At 37.4% G+C, this 14,271-nt stretch overlaps 1 protein-coding gene across 1 annotated transcript in view; it reads right to left on the bottom strand.

Annotated features, from left to right (window-relative positions):
- Positions 1 to 14,225, bottom strand: part of PDHX (pyruvate dehydrogenase complex component X) — a 75,513-nt gene extending 61,288 nt beyond the window's left edge. The window contains exons 1-2 of the mRNA XM_068556372.1: positions 14,047 to 14,225; positions 1,060 to 1,140 (exon numbers count right to left, since the gene is read on the bottom strand). Coding sequence (XP_068412473.1) covers positions 1,060 to 1,140; positions 14,047 to 14,200 — 235 coding nt within the window. The 5' untranslated portion in view covers positions 14,201 to 14,225. The remainder of the gene's footprint in view (positions 1 to 1,059; positions 1,141 to 14,046) is intronic.
- Positions 14,226 to 14,271: the final 46 nt, after the last annotated feature.

The following is a 14,271-nucleotide window of genomic DNA, read 5'->3' as shown; positions in this document are numbered from 1 at the left end:
TTTTAATTTCTGTCAATATGATTGGTAAGAAATGATGTATCAGTGTAGTGTTAATCTGCATATTTATTAATACAAATATTAAATAGCTTTTCATATGTTAGAGGCAATTTGCAGTTCTTTTTCTGCAAACCATCTGTTCTTATATCTTGCCTATTTTCTTGCTGAGTTGATAGTTTTCTTATTCTCTATTTTTTAGAAATACTAACCCTTTGTGATTAAAAACTGCAAATACCCTTCTCCAATTTGTCATCTTTTTTACTTTATTATGTTTTCAGCTGTAATAAAGTTATTATTTTTACCATAAAATTTATCTATAGTTCCCTTATTGCATCTGGATTTTGAGTTGTAGTCAGGGTGTTTATCCACTTCCAGGTTCAGAGGAATTCACCAGCTTTTTTCCTACTACTTGTCTGGTTTCAATTTTGTATATTAAGTGACTGATTCACTTGTAATTTATCATTGGGATAGTACAAAGACTAAATCTAATATCGTCTTCCTTCATTATTTAAACACTAAATATTCATGTCTATTTCCTCATTTTCCATTCAGTTCTGTTAGTTTGTCTTTTTAAGCACCAATACCACAGTTTTTATTACAAAGGCTTAATAACATGTTTCAATATCTAGTAGGTCTACAACTCTCCTCTGCTGCTCTTCTTTAATGAGAATTTTTCTTATTATTCTTACTTATTTATTCTTTCCAATGAAATTTATAATCAGCTTGCCTAGTTACAGGAAACACACACACTGAATTATTATAAATTCAAAAATTAACTTTAGGGGATTGACAAATTTATGACGTTGAAACTAAAAACTAAGAATAAGAACTAAAACTTGGAAAAAAGCACTAAAATAGTTTACCATTCTCTGCTTGTGAAAAGATACAGGCTGAACCCAGAAAACCTTTGCTACATTACCATGAGAAATTTTTATTTAAACAATTAACATTAACAAGCAAAGGAACCAATCATTTCATGTATATCATGTACTGTGTAAACCAGCTGATTAGGAAAAAACCAAAACGATCAAATAACACAGGTATTAGTAATGCATTGCTCACCTTCCTTTTTCAGCCATTTCACAATGTTCCCTTCTTCCATTGTAGGAGACAGTGATGGCATTAGTATCGTAATAGGATCAGCTGAAATTGAAAAAAGGAAAGATTAAACACAAAAAATAAAGCACCTCATGAGGCAGCAACAAAAAGTTCAAGTAAATTAATATCGAATTCAATTTGAGAAAAAAAATATTCCACAGTCTGAAAGACACCCAACTGGTCAAACTGAGTGTTCAGTAATCTTTTCTGGAATATTTTCAACTCCTTTTTCATAGTTCCCCAAGCCCTCTATGCATATTTTCAAGCCAGGTGCTTACAAGATTAAAAAAAAGAAAAGCTGATTTGTGTTTCATCTTCTTCTCCTTCCCCTTTTGTTGCTGCAAAAAATATTTACAAGTAGAATGACCAAAGGAAAAGACAAAAAAAAAAAAAAAAAGAAATAAAACTAGAGTTCTGATAACCTACAACAAAAGAATTAAGATTAGACTTACAACAGAATAATCAAGATTAAACTTTAGAAACTGGTTGTGTTTTTACTTTAATCTAATATTACACTATTCAGAAATCAAAGGTTCTTGCTGCTAAGTGTGAAAAGCAGAGGTCTGCCTTGTCAAGAATGATAGGGCAAGTGAACTTAAGTAGTTAAATTAATCTCAGATTGTGTTTCATACCACAATTCAGCTAGGGACCCAAAAAGATAGACTCAAACCAGGGTGGACTCTCAATAAAGCATAGCTACTTTTTCCTTAGATATCAAAAAAGGAGACACGCTATATATTTGGCCAGATGCACTTCCCGATAATTCCACTGTCCAGGACCATACTTAAAGAGCGCACAGCTGTTAGATTACAATTTACATAAAGTTTATACTAATAAAATAGTTCACAGAGTGCTCCAGTGCTTATTTAGCAGTAGCCATAGTAACAAATTACATTGCCTGAAATCTTCCACAAAACCTATTCTCTCCTCAGATTATTCAACTCTCTGACCCAAAAAAGCAAAATACACCACATCTGACATAATTCAAATGTGGAAAAGGGTAGAATAGGGCTTTTTTTTTTCTCCCATTGATGTTTTAGGGTTAAAAATAAGGGAACTGATATCAAAAAAAACAAACAACCCAATCCAAAAATGGGCAGAAGACCTAAATAGAGATTTCTCCAAAGAAGATATACAGATTGCCAACAAACACATGAAAGGATGCTCAACATCACTAATCATTAGAGAAATGCAAATCAAAACCCAATAAGGTATCACCTCACACTGGTCAGAATGGCCATCGTCAAAAATTCTACAAACAATAAATGTTGGCGAGGGTATGGAGAAAAGGGAAGCCTCTTGCACTGTTGGTGGGAATGTAAACTGATACAGCCACTATGGAGAACAGTATGGAGGTTCCTTAAAAAACTGAAAATAGAACTACCATATGACCCACTAATCCCACTACTGGGCATATACCTTGAGAAAACCATAGTTCAAAAAGAGACATTTACCACAATGTTCACTGAAGCACTCTTTACAATAGCCAGGACATGGAAGCAACCTAAGTGTCCATCGACAGATGAATGGATAAAGAAGTTGTGGCACATATATACAATGGAATATTACTCAGCCATAAAAAGAAACGAAATTGAGTTATTTGTAGTGAGGTGATGGACCTTGAGACTGTCATACAGAGTGAAGTAAGTCAGAAAGAGAAAAACAAAAACCGTATGCTAACACATATATATGGAATCTAAAAAAAAAAAAGGTTCTGATGAACCTAGGGGCAGGACAGGAATAAAGACGCAGACGTAGAGAATGGACTTGAGGACATGGGGGTGGTGGGGGAGAGTAAGCTGGGACGAAGTGAGACAGCAGCACTGACATATATACACTACCAAATATAAAATAGACAGCTTATGGGAAGCAGCCACATAACACAGGGAGATCAGCTCGGTGCTCTGTGACCACTTAGAGGGGTGGGATAAGAAGGGTGGGAGGGAGGCTCAAGAGGGAGGAGATATGGGGATATATGTATACCTATAGCTGATTCACTTTGTTATATGGCAGAAACTAACACACCATTGTAAAGCAATTATACTCCAATAAAGATGTGTTAAAAAATAAATAAGGGAATTGAATACTAATGTTAAATGTAGTTAAATATTTCCTTTGGGAAACTGAACTAATGTTATTGTAATTTCAAATGGAGAGTTCCTATGGCTTCGTGGTAAAGGAGTGCCATTTCAGAAGCATTTGGAAGGAAGCTTCTATCCTCCCGTCACTGTTCATTCACTCCCCTCTAAAGGACTGGGAAAAGGATCCAGGCAAATACATCTGCCTCAGCCTTTTCCTCATTTTAAGACCTGCCTGCCTACAGGGAACCTGTATTTTCCTTTCAGTTCTTCTATGTACTAGGCATAAATGGACCTACCTGCCTTTCAAAGGCAGATAGTAAGCCCAGCTCTCTATATTCCTGCCATCAGGGCCCAGTGGGTGCTGGGAAGCAATTCAGGATGTGTGTTTGCTTTGTATACACAAACTGTCTCTCTCAAACAAAAGCCCAAAGTCTAAACAGGGGTTGTACTGAGGAGTCCAACTGGAGAAGGCCACAGATTTAAGTCACGTTTTCCAATACAACAAAACCATCAACATTAAAACTGTTACTTTGATCTCCATCTGTCTGGTTTTTGCCTTCTCAGTTGGTACCAATCTACAAGGATAGAAATGTAGAATCATCACTCTCAATACCCCAACAATGATAGAGCCCGAACCAAATTCTAAGTCAACACGCCCATTTCATCAATGAGAAAACTACAATCCACTGATTAAGGGATTTGAATTCTGCCTAACTCTCAAGGCTGTCCTCTCCTACACTGTACTACTGCTCACCGTTAATTGATAATCCTTACCAATATGCATTATCAACTAATTAATCATTGGTTATTTATAGCCTATTCATCCAGAAGTTCAAACACAACAAACCAGACATATCAAATCCACGTGAGCATTCTTCACGTGTCCAATCAAGCAGCCTAACAATCCCTCTCTATCAAAAAGTTCAAGCCTGGCATTACGAGATGCAATATTTCAAAATCATATACACAGTAAATTTATACATCAAATAGAGTTCCACTACAAAGAAGCAAAATAAATGAACTTCTATGATTCTATGTCCAGATTCCAATTTATGACAAATATCAACTCAGTTCTCTCAAAACAAAGTCTCTCTTCAATATTTGTATACCTTGGTTCTAGTTGCCATGATACAATTAATATTCATTTTGTGATTCTCTCTCCTATTATAATCTCTCACCTACGAGATCTTCACATTTTTCCTGACATTAAGTACTTCATTATGAAACTTTTTGCGTTTTATGAATTACCACATCAAGAACCTTAAAAATTTTCGTATTTTAAAAATAAAAAGAACACAATCATTCCTCAACAGCAACGCTTCATAGATGAATTTAAATTGCTTCTCTGAATAATAACAATAAAATATAAAAATTCTGTAATAGATCACTATCCTTACTCCGAAATGAAGGTGACAAAAACCAAAGAAAGACATTTTGGACATCTCCATTATTCGGTACTATCTCTTGATTGCTTATACTGACTTACATGGAGAGTACAATGTGCAATGTACTTTCTGATTAATCTAACTAATCTATCCTCAGACGCTCATGCTAGAAAATGATTTTTAAAAGGAAGCATTAATTTATTAATAATAATGCATATTTCATTCCAGTATATCCTCTTTCAACCTGAACATTATACACATCTTTTCCAAATATATTTTTTCCAGTGGGAAAGTAATTATATAATCATAATATCAGTTTTGAATGACAGGTCTACATATAACTAATATCTGGCGTTAATGGCTGCCGTCAATTCTACTGAAGATAGTGTGGGCTTTTCTAGACTCCTTGGAATTTTAACCTACACATAATGTTGTTTAATTTCATTAGGAATTATATGTAGCTTCCCTTCTGATTCCAATAAGAAGTACATTCTACCTTTTTCCTGTCAAACTGAGGAGGCCTTGAAATGGGCACCAATTACAGTGCCTACTCATAACTGGGCACAACTATAGTAAGAATGAAGGAAATGCAGTTTTTTACTCCACTGGTCATACAGGTTATTTCAATTAGTACCCAAAAACTACCCCAAATTTTGTTAGACTTTAACCCTTTTGTAGTCATTTTAGTGTTTTATTTCTTTTCATCAAGCTAACAAAGTATACCTAATGGCTTATAAAGTCTGCCCTTCTATAGCAGTTAAAAAACATATTTAAAAACTTTTAAGGTAACTACCGTAATGTACGTTGTTCCAGTTTATATTTAAATACACTGATTTTAACAGCAGAGTCTCACAAATCCATCACAACTATCTTAATCTCTTTTTTTTTTTGCCTCAATATAATGACACAATAAGTTGAAATTTTTCACTCAGTATATTGCTGCTTTACCTTCCTTATCAGGCACATGAGCAATTGATCAATCACTGAATCTTACAGCAATCCACAGTAATCTAATTTCTTGTTCTCTAGGGTATCTCTTTTATCTCAAAACACTCAGCAAAACCTATATAAGCTTTAAATTGATGATCTATACATCAATTCTAAAAGGTTTCCAGATTAAAAAAAAAAAGATTAATATAAGCAAACTCTTAAAATACAAATGCAGAACAAATAGCTTTGTGGCTAATAATGAAGCAGATCTAAGCTCCATTACTCTGACTGAAGTAATTAAGGAAATTCCACAATTTACTTATGGTACTGCTTGGACATCATGCTCTAGTCCATTTAAACGACTATAATCCAAACACAAAAATCATGAAATGAAGACAGACAAATTGAAGAAATAAATTACCCAGTACTTTTTTAGTGCAGCTCTCTGTTCCTTACATTAATTTGCTTCTTTTTTAATAGGAAGAGATGCTGCTCATTTAATCACCTCTCTTTCCAATGCAAGAACTCATTAAATAAAATTGACCTTTAAAATTTCTGCTTAAATAAAACAATTCTGCCATCTGCAGGCTGGATGAAATAAAGCCATAAGACGTAAAGGTAATTTCAAAATCAATACCAGGGCCCAGAATAATATTAATACTGCAGGTTTGAATAAAGGTAAAGCAATTTTTTAAAAGATAAGTGCTTGTCATATGGGTCTTCTTTGTTCAAATACTTATTTTGGCATAAGAATAGATAGAAAATGTCACAAATACTTACTTTGGTATAAGAATAGGTTGAAAATGTCAATGAACAACAATAAAAATGTATGCATAATAGTTTGTGAGAAAATAGCATTTAGAGTAATAAATGTAATGAAAGAGGCCCACAAACAGTACATATGGCATAATCCAATTTCTACCTGCTTAGCTTGTATGTACACAAAGACTGAAAGGATATACTCCAAAATGACAAATAGTACCTATCTCTAGTTGATGGTTTTATTATACCTGCTTTTTATTTCTTTGTTTTTTGTTACTTTTAAACAAAAACCCACAAGAACAAGGAGAAAAGAAGGAACAATAGAACACAATTTTGGAAGCAGAAAAGTAAATAATGTAGATAGTAATAATTGACTAAAGAGAGTCTGGAAAGCTGAATGCTAAACTAGAAGTGGAGAAAGCTGAGATAATCAACCTGGTTTATACAAGAATTTCCCAAAGGCCCAAGAACTGGCAGTACTGAGGACCTTTGGAAATACTGGGGGCGGTGGGGTGGGAGGTTTGGGTGAACGCTATTTAAGTGCTGCGTAACACCACCCTCATTCAACCGAAGACTGGAGGTTGTTTCCTCTGCAGAGGTAAAAGAGAAGACCTTTGGAACAGAGGTTGAACCTACACACCTGGAGATACTGTATACAGAAACTGCAAAAGTAAGTTAACTGAGAGATCAGCTGAAGTGACTGACAATACCAGAAATTGTGCTAAAAAGCTATTAGATGGTGTGGGATGAATTAGTAATAGTTACAGAGAAAACTGAAGAAAAAATTTTAAAGGCAACGACTTGAAAAAAAGCAAAAAGTAAGAAAGGTAACAATCATAATATGGGACGATATAGGACAATTCTCAGTTAAGCATATTTGTTTGGTGTAAACACTGAATATAGATTTAATTAAGAATTGCAAAATAACTACATTGGGAGAATGGTGGAAGGAAAACGGGGATGACTGATCAGAAGTCATACACAGATAATATATAACATATATAACATAAAATAGAGAGATGAGCAAATGCCAGAGGACACTTAGAAGCAACAAGAGACAAAACTGTTGCTTCTAAGGAGGAAGATGACTGGGGGAGCAGGGAGAGATGGGTCAGAGACCCACCGTATTGTTATAAGCCTTTTAGTACCATTTGACTATTTAAACTATATGCATGCACGACTGTGTTAAAATATTTTATTATTTAATAAAATGACTAATTTTTTTTTTTTTTTTAACTTAAGCAGCAGTACACCACTGTGATTTACAGAACAGGCACTGGAGCCAAACTGCCTAGGTTCAAATTATCAATCCAGCACCTACAAGTTACCTAGTCATTCTGTGCTCTGATTGCCTCTTCTGTAAAATAAAGAGTTTGGTAAGGTCTAAATAAGGTTACACATGCCAAGTCATTACAATGGGGTCTGGCAAAAAGTAAGTCTCAAAAATGTTAGCTGTTTATTATTAATAGGCAGCACAGAAAAGGTTAAGAGTAGACTCTGAAGGCAGCCAGACAGTTGGCTAGATGTATCACAATATCCTACTTTACAACTCCTTCCTCAGGTAATGAGCAATGGATTCACAGGTTCCTTTCACCTTCCCAATCTAAACATGAAGGTTTCCTTTCTACTCTTTACCTTATCCAGCCTTGTCCTCATTGCTAAAGTACACTAACTCTTGAACTCTCTTTTAACTGTATTGTACATTTGAAAACCAAACTCTCATTAATGTCACTGGCAAATGTTTTACTTTCTGTGGTACTGTCATATTGACTACCAAAGCTAAAGGGTAAATTTAGGCATTCAACAAATGCTTACTGAGCTCCTGCTATCCTAGCCTTAGACCCACATAAGACCAGAATCTTGACCTCAAAGGAATATAGTTTAAATGGGAAGTCAAGACAAATACACAAGTACTAGAGGGTAGCATATAAACATGCCATGAGAATGCCAAAGAGCTGAAAGTTGAGATTCTAGCTGTTCAAGAAAGGAAATCTTGATTTGTGTGCTAGTACCACTTTATACTCATTAGAATGGCTATTATCAAAAAAAAAAAAAAAACAGAAAACAAGGTGTTGGCAAGACGTGGAGAAATTAGAGCCCTTGTGCACTGTTGGTGGAAAAGTAAAACAATGCAGCTTCTGTGGAAAAACAACCCAATGGTTCCTCAAAAAATTAAACATTGAATGACCATTTATTTGATCAGGCAATCTCATTTCTGGGTATACACCCAAAATAACTGAAAGCGGGAACTCGAACAGGTGTTTGCACAACCATATTCACAGCAGCATTATTCACAATGGCCAAAAGGTGAAAACAACCCAAGTGTCCATGGATAGATGAATGCATAGACAAAATATTGTGGTATATACATCCAATAAAATGTGATTCGGCCTTAAAAAGGGATGAGATTCAGATACCTGCAACAACATGGATGAAACTTGAAGACATTATGCTAAGCGAAATAAGCCAGACACAAAAAGACAAATATTTTATGATTCTGCTTTTATGAGGTACCTAGAAGAGGCAAATTCACAGAGAAAGTAGAACAGTGGTTACCAGGGGCTAGGGAGTGGGGAGAATGGGGAGTTGTTGTTTAACGGGTACAGAGTTTCAGTTTGGGATTATGAAAAAGTTCTGGAGACAGTGGTAATAGCTGCACACAATGTGAGCACTCTTAATGCCCTGGAACTAAACACTTAAAAATAGTTAAAATGGTAAATTTTATATATATTTTACAATAAAAAATAACTTTTAATTTAAAAAATCTGCTGAGCAAATAAAACAAGGTGAGGGACCAGCAGAGATATTCCAGGTGAGGGAAACATCATATGCTCATAAAGAGGTGGGAATTACAGCTTAGTTTGGCTAAAGAGTAGAAAATAATGAAAATGAAAAGCAGGCCATGTAAGTTAAAAAAAGTATGTTGGGACTACTGCCTTATAGTAGGTAGCCATAGTACCTTCTAGTACACTCTAATACCTAGTTAATGGGTTTGACATTATTTAAATAGCAATGGAAAGACATGAAAAAAATTTCGAGCAAGTAAAAGAAATAACCACAATAAAAAAATTGAACTTGCTTGCAGTTCCACAGACATGGCTATGTTCACAAGGCTATAATTTACAAAAAAGAAAAGAAGAAAAACTGCACATGCTTTGAGACGGTCACAACTATAAACCCTGCAGAAAAGCTAAAATAATGGGATTTTAAATACAAAGTGAAGATACCCATGAACATGTCACCTGTTCTCCTTTACTGACTTAGAACACTTGTCCTGAGAGACTGAAAAGGCATGTAAGGACCAGATCCTTCTAAGAAAAGAAAGGAAAGTAAGGGGACCCAGTTGCAGTAGAGGAACTATTTTATTGGTTGATTAGAGAAGGCGTCCTCTGACAAAGTGAGTAGAGCTGAATGGAGGAAGCCATGCAAATCTCTGATGGAAGAGCCTTCGAAACGGAGGAAACAGCAAGCACAAGAATGAGCAGAGGGCTTCCCTGGTGGTGCAGTGGTTAAGAATCTGCCTGCCAATGCAGGGGACACGGGTTCGAGCCCTGGTCCGGGAAGATGCCACATGCCGCAGAGCAGCTAAGCCCGTGCGCCACAAGTACTGAGCCTGAGCTCTAGAGCCCACGAGCCACAACTACTGAGCCCACGTGCTACAACTACTGAAGCCCACGCACCTAGAGCCCATGCTCCACAACAAGAGAAGCCACCACAATGAGAAGCCTGCACACCGCAACGAAGAGTAGCCCCTGTTTGCCGCAACTAGAGAAAGCCCACGCGCAGCAACGAAGACCCAATGCAGCCAAAAATAAATAAATTAAAAATATTAAAAAATAAGAACATAGAAAAAATAAATTGTATGTTTACCCACATAAAAAATAAATTAAAAATAAATAATTTTTTTTTAAAGTTTAAAAAAAAAAAAAGAATGAGCAGAGAGCATGCTTGGTATGTTCAGAACTCACCAAGGGAGCCTGTGTGCTGGAGTGGAGTGAGTGTGAGGAGAGGCATGGTCAGAGCTGAACTCAGAGAGGTGGAGGATTCATATCATACTGTGCTTTGTAAACCACAGTTAAGGACTTCAGATTTCATTCTGAGTTTAATGAGAAGCTCTTGGAGGGTTTTCAGCAGAGGAGTAACATGATCTGATTTATAATTTAAAAGCAGCACTCTGAAAGCTGCATGGAGAATGGCCTGTACTGGGCCAAGGGTGGCAGTAGAGACATCTATTGGGACACTCCTGCAATAATCTAGATTAGAGGTGGTGGTAGCTTGGACCAGTCTAGTTGGTAGCAGAAGTGGTGAGGAGTGGTCAGATTACATTTAAAAGGTAGAGTCAACAAGAATTTCTGATAGTTCGGATGTGACATATGAAAATCAGGAGTCAAGGATCACTCGAGTTAGGAGTACAAGTAAAAAAACCCAAAAATCCAAATTAGATGCCATAGCTCCAAAAAGAACATTTTTCTTTCTATAAAAAGTGCCCCAAAAGCCTACACAGACTTGATTCCTATTCAGCTATTCAAATGTAGACAGAAAAATCCCATTAAAAATCAGGTCAGTTATAAAGAGCCTGTGCTTACTCTTGTGCAAAGCACTGGCCTAGGGAAACAATCCAAAGAAACTACATTTGATTCTTCCAAGTGCAGAAACTACACTTGCTCTCTTCCCCTCTCTTAGCATGAGACCTACCATACATATACACACAAGCCAGTACTTGATCGCATCAGTGCTAAAGCTGAGGTATCAATATAAAGTGTTATGACTGATGGGTGAGTCAGGTGGGTTTGGGAGGTATCTCCCATCTGCCCTTCCAGATCTACTCATCAACCCTCCCCCATACTACTATATGGGCTACATCAACAGGCCTCCTTGCTTTGGCCTCCAGCTGGGTTCCGCCAATGGGCAGAATAAGCAAGAGACTGAAAGGAGAGAGGAGAGTGAGGTCAGGATATTTTTTTCCCCAGTCCCCTCCTTGTAGGGTTGCCTGGCCTGGCTGGATCCTTTAACTGAAGGGCACAGCTCCATCAGAGGTCCTCCCACAGGCTCCCTCCTTCCCAGTTCCAGGAAGTGCTCCCTTCCCATGCCTCTTCAAGTCAAGGGGTGGTCACAGCACCTTACTCAAAACAGCCCATTAGTACAGCACCATCTCTACACCCTAAAGTCACAAAAATAGTCATTTATAAAACTCTCCTCAAATTACCCATTTTTAGAGTGTCATCAATTCCCTGCCAGGAGCCTGTAAAGATTTAAGAGGGTGGCATTGAAGTAACAAGAAAAATTTCAAACCACAAGGAAGGTCACTCCATTTGAAGGAACAATATGAGCAAAGAAAGGAAAGAGAAGTACAGATGTTTAGGTAAAGGTGAATGATCGGATGAGCTTAAATGCACAAACTTAACCCAAACCCAGATCTGAATCAAAATTTCCAAATTACTGCCTTTGTTGTAGTCACTTGTGTAAATGTATCCAAGAGTCATTTGTTTATAGTTCGAACCCCTATATTAAAACGCACCTTTCTTGCTCTCAGATATGGCAAATACCCTTGCAAAGTAGCACAACTCTTTTCTGTAGGAAATGACCAAAATGTTCACGGTAATAGCCTGGAGACTAGGTGGCATTTATAGATAAATTACAGGGAGATCTACAAATTCCCTGGAATCACATACAAAATTTTGCATGTATGCATTTTTCTGAAGAAGTGGTATAGCTTTTATCAGTTTTCAAATAGGTTTATGCCTCTCTAAAAATCAGTGCAAGTAGTTTCCCAAATAAACTCTCCTGTATTTAAATTTACCAACCTTAATTCTTCCTTAGAAATGTTTCATAACACAAGAAAGACCTTGATTGAAGAAAAGTATCCAGTAGATCACCAGCTACAGTAAATGTACTGCTTACCAAGTACAAAAAATAAAAAGAGTCACCATACACTCCATTTTGTTTACAGAATCTGTTGATTCCTTCATACACTTAGTACTGAATGATACATTTATAAAGAGCCTGCTGGAATTGTAAGGTATGTCAGAATGGCTGCAGAACTATTTCCTCTGAGTGAAATAAACCAAACACTTCAGAAGAGGTTTCAGCTTGCAATATCGGTGTTCTTGGTATTAAACTATAAAATATAAATTCTACATGAATCCCAGTTTATTCTGAAATCTTGGAACAAGGGCAAAAAGAAATCACCACTCAAGAGTGTAGCAAAAGAATGAACACATGCATAATAGTTTGGGGATTTACACATTTTTTCATAAAGGCAAATGATGCTGAAGACAACAATAAGGTGTATTTAAGAGTATATCATCTTAGAAACTTACAGAGAGGTCAGTGACATAAACTTTAACTCTTAAATGGTCTTAACATCTTTTATACACAGTCTGCAATTTTAGTATCTTTTTTAAAATAATGATATCATGACTGTTGCTGAAATACCATTTCACAATGTAGATATTACCAGAATATCTCACTTCTTAAGGAAAAAAAAAAAAAGTCTCATCACCGGATCTTAAAATCTCAGTGCACTCATCTTACCATTAACTTCGTGTAATGTTTTTTTCTGAGCCTCAAGTAGTTCAGAATATGTAGGCAATGCCTACTGCACCTAATTTTTTATATTACAATTCATCCTGTGGAGTAACTGAATGATGCGCAGGTAATAATACACTCAGTACCTGCCCGCCACCCATGTGAAGAAAAATAATGCCGGGCACACTATACTACACAGTATTAAACACTGGAAGAATTATGTTAATTGTGTCAATACCACTCTTTAGTGACAACTTTCTATAATAAATTTTGTGAACAAAGAAGAATTTCAATGACTATCCAGTTCTAAAAGGGTTAAATCATAACCCACTGAAGTTGCCCAGCCACAGTGCGACCTGAGAGGAATTCAGGATGAAGCACTCTGCTCTGGATAAACAGGCCCTTAGATAGTTCGAAGCATATCTCAGGAAGAATTTCAATGACCCTGGATTCTTACATCTTCCTATTTGTAGAAATATACTAAAACCATTAACATGAGATATCTGTTCTTTGTGATTAGCAGTAATCTTTTACCAAGATATATGCTTGACTGTGTGTATTTCCTAGACAAAAAAATTCATATACAATCTGGCTTCCCCCCTACCTCTGCAGAGCAGTTCCTCGGAGCTGAGTGGCTGTCTCCCGGGCTATAATCGTCAGTAAGCCGCTGAATAAAACTTAAACTCACAACTCTTATGTTGTATGTCTTTAAGTCGACACCTTCTTGGTAAGATTCCCCTCCTAAATTTTCACTCTTTCAGGCTCATGTTTTGGTTAAACATTCTTCCCGACCTATGTCTAATGGCTGGACATTTACTAATTGGGTCCTTTACCATAGTCGTCGCGTGGAGCAACCCAAGTGGCCTCGAAGGTCTCCCAATAGAGACGGGTCAGGAGAATGAATAAAAACGGCTAACGGTGACGTTTGAATCTCAACAAACTTGGTCAACCTAACAACTCTAAAGAAACCTGAAATGTCACTGGGAAGAGGCCTGAGAGATGCCTCACAACCCAAATTCCAAGGCAAGGTCACGGAGAAGCCATATCAACCAGGCGGCCAGGGACGGAATCAAGTTCTCCTAGTTTCCCCAAAACCCCTTTGCGGCATGCAGTAGGCCAAGTCAGCAGACTCCTCCCCGAGAAAAAGCCAAGGGAACAGTGAGCCCCTGGCAACTCACACCCAGATGCAGGCCTTTAATCAAAAAGCTCCAGCCCCAGGCCCATTGCTCCGATACACAGAAGCTGAGCGAGGCCCAGCCACTCACCCGGCAGCCACTTCGTGCTGTGAAACCATCTCCAACTAGCTCCACGGCCGACAGACCGCCCAGCAGCCCCCTTGACCAGCCCTGGGCTTCCGCAGAAGCCCAGGAGGCAACGCAGCAGCCGCGGATCACAGCCTAGCCTCCAGGAGGCCGCCATCTTCCCGGCCTTCTCCCGGGCTGCCCTCTGCACAGCCTGATCGCCCAGTCATCAAGGCCCTCAGGCCCCGC

This window comes from Eschrichtius robustus, chromosome 11, assembly GCF_028021215.1.
Source record: "Eschrichtius robustus isolate mEscRob2 chromosome 11, mEscRob2.pri, whole genome shotgun sequence".
NCBI classification, from domain to species: Eukaryota; Metazoa; Chordata; class Mammalia; order Artiodactyla; family Eschrichtiidae; genus Eschrichtius; species Eschrichtius robustus.
The sequence above is the reverse complement of the archived record's forward strand: the minus strand, read 5'-3'. Positions and strand labels throughout refer to the sequence as shown.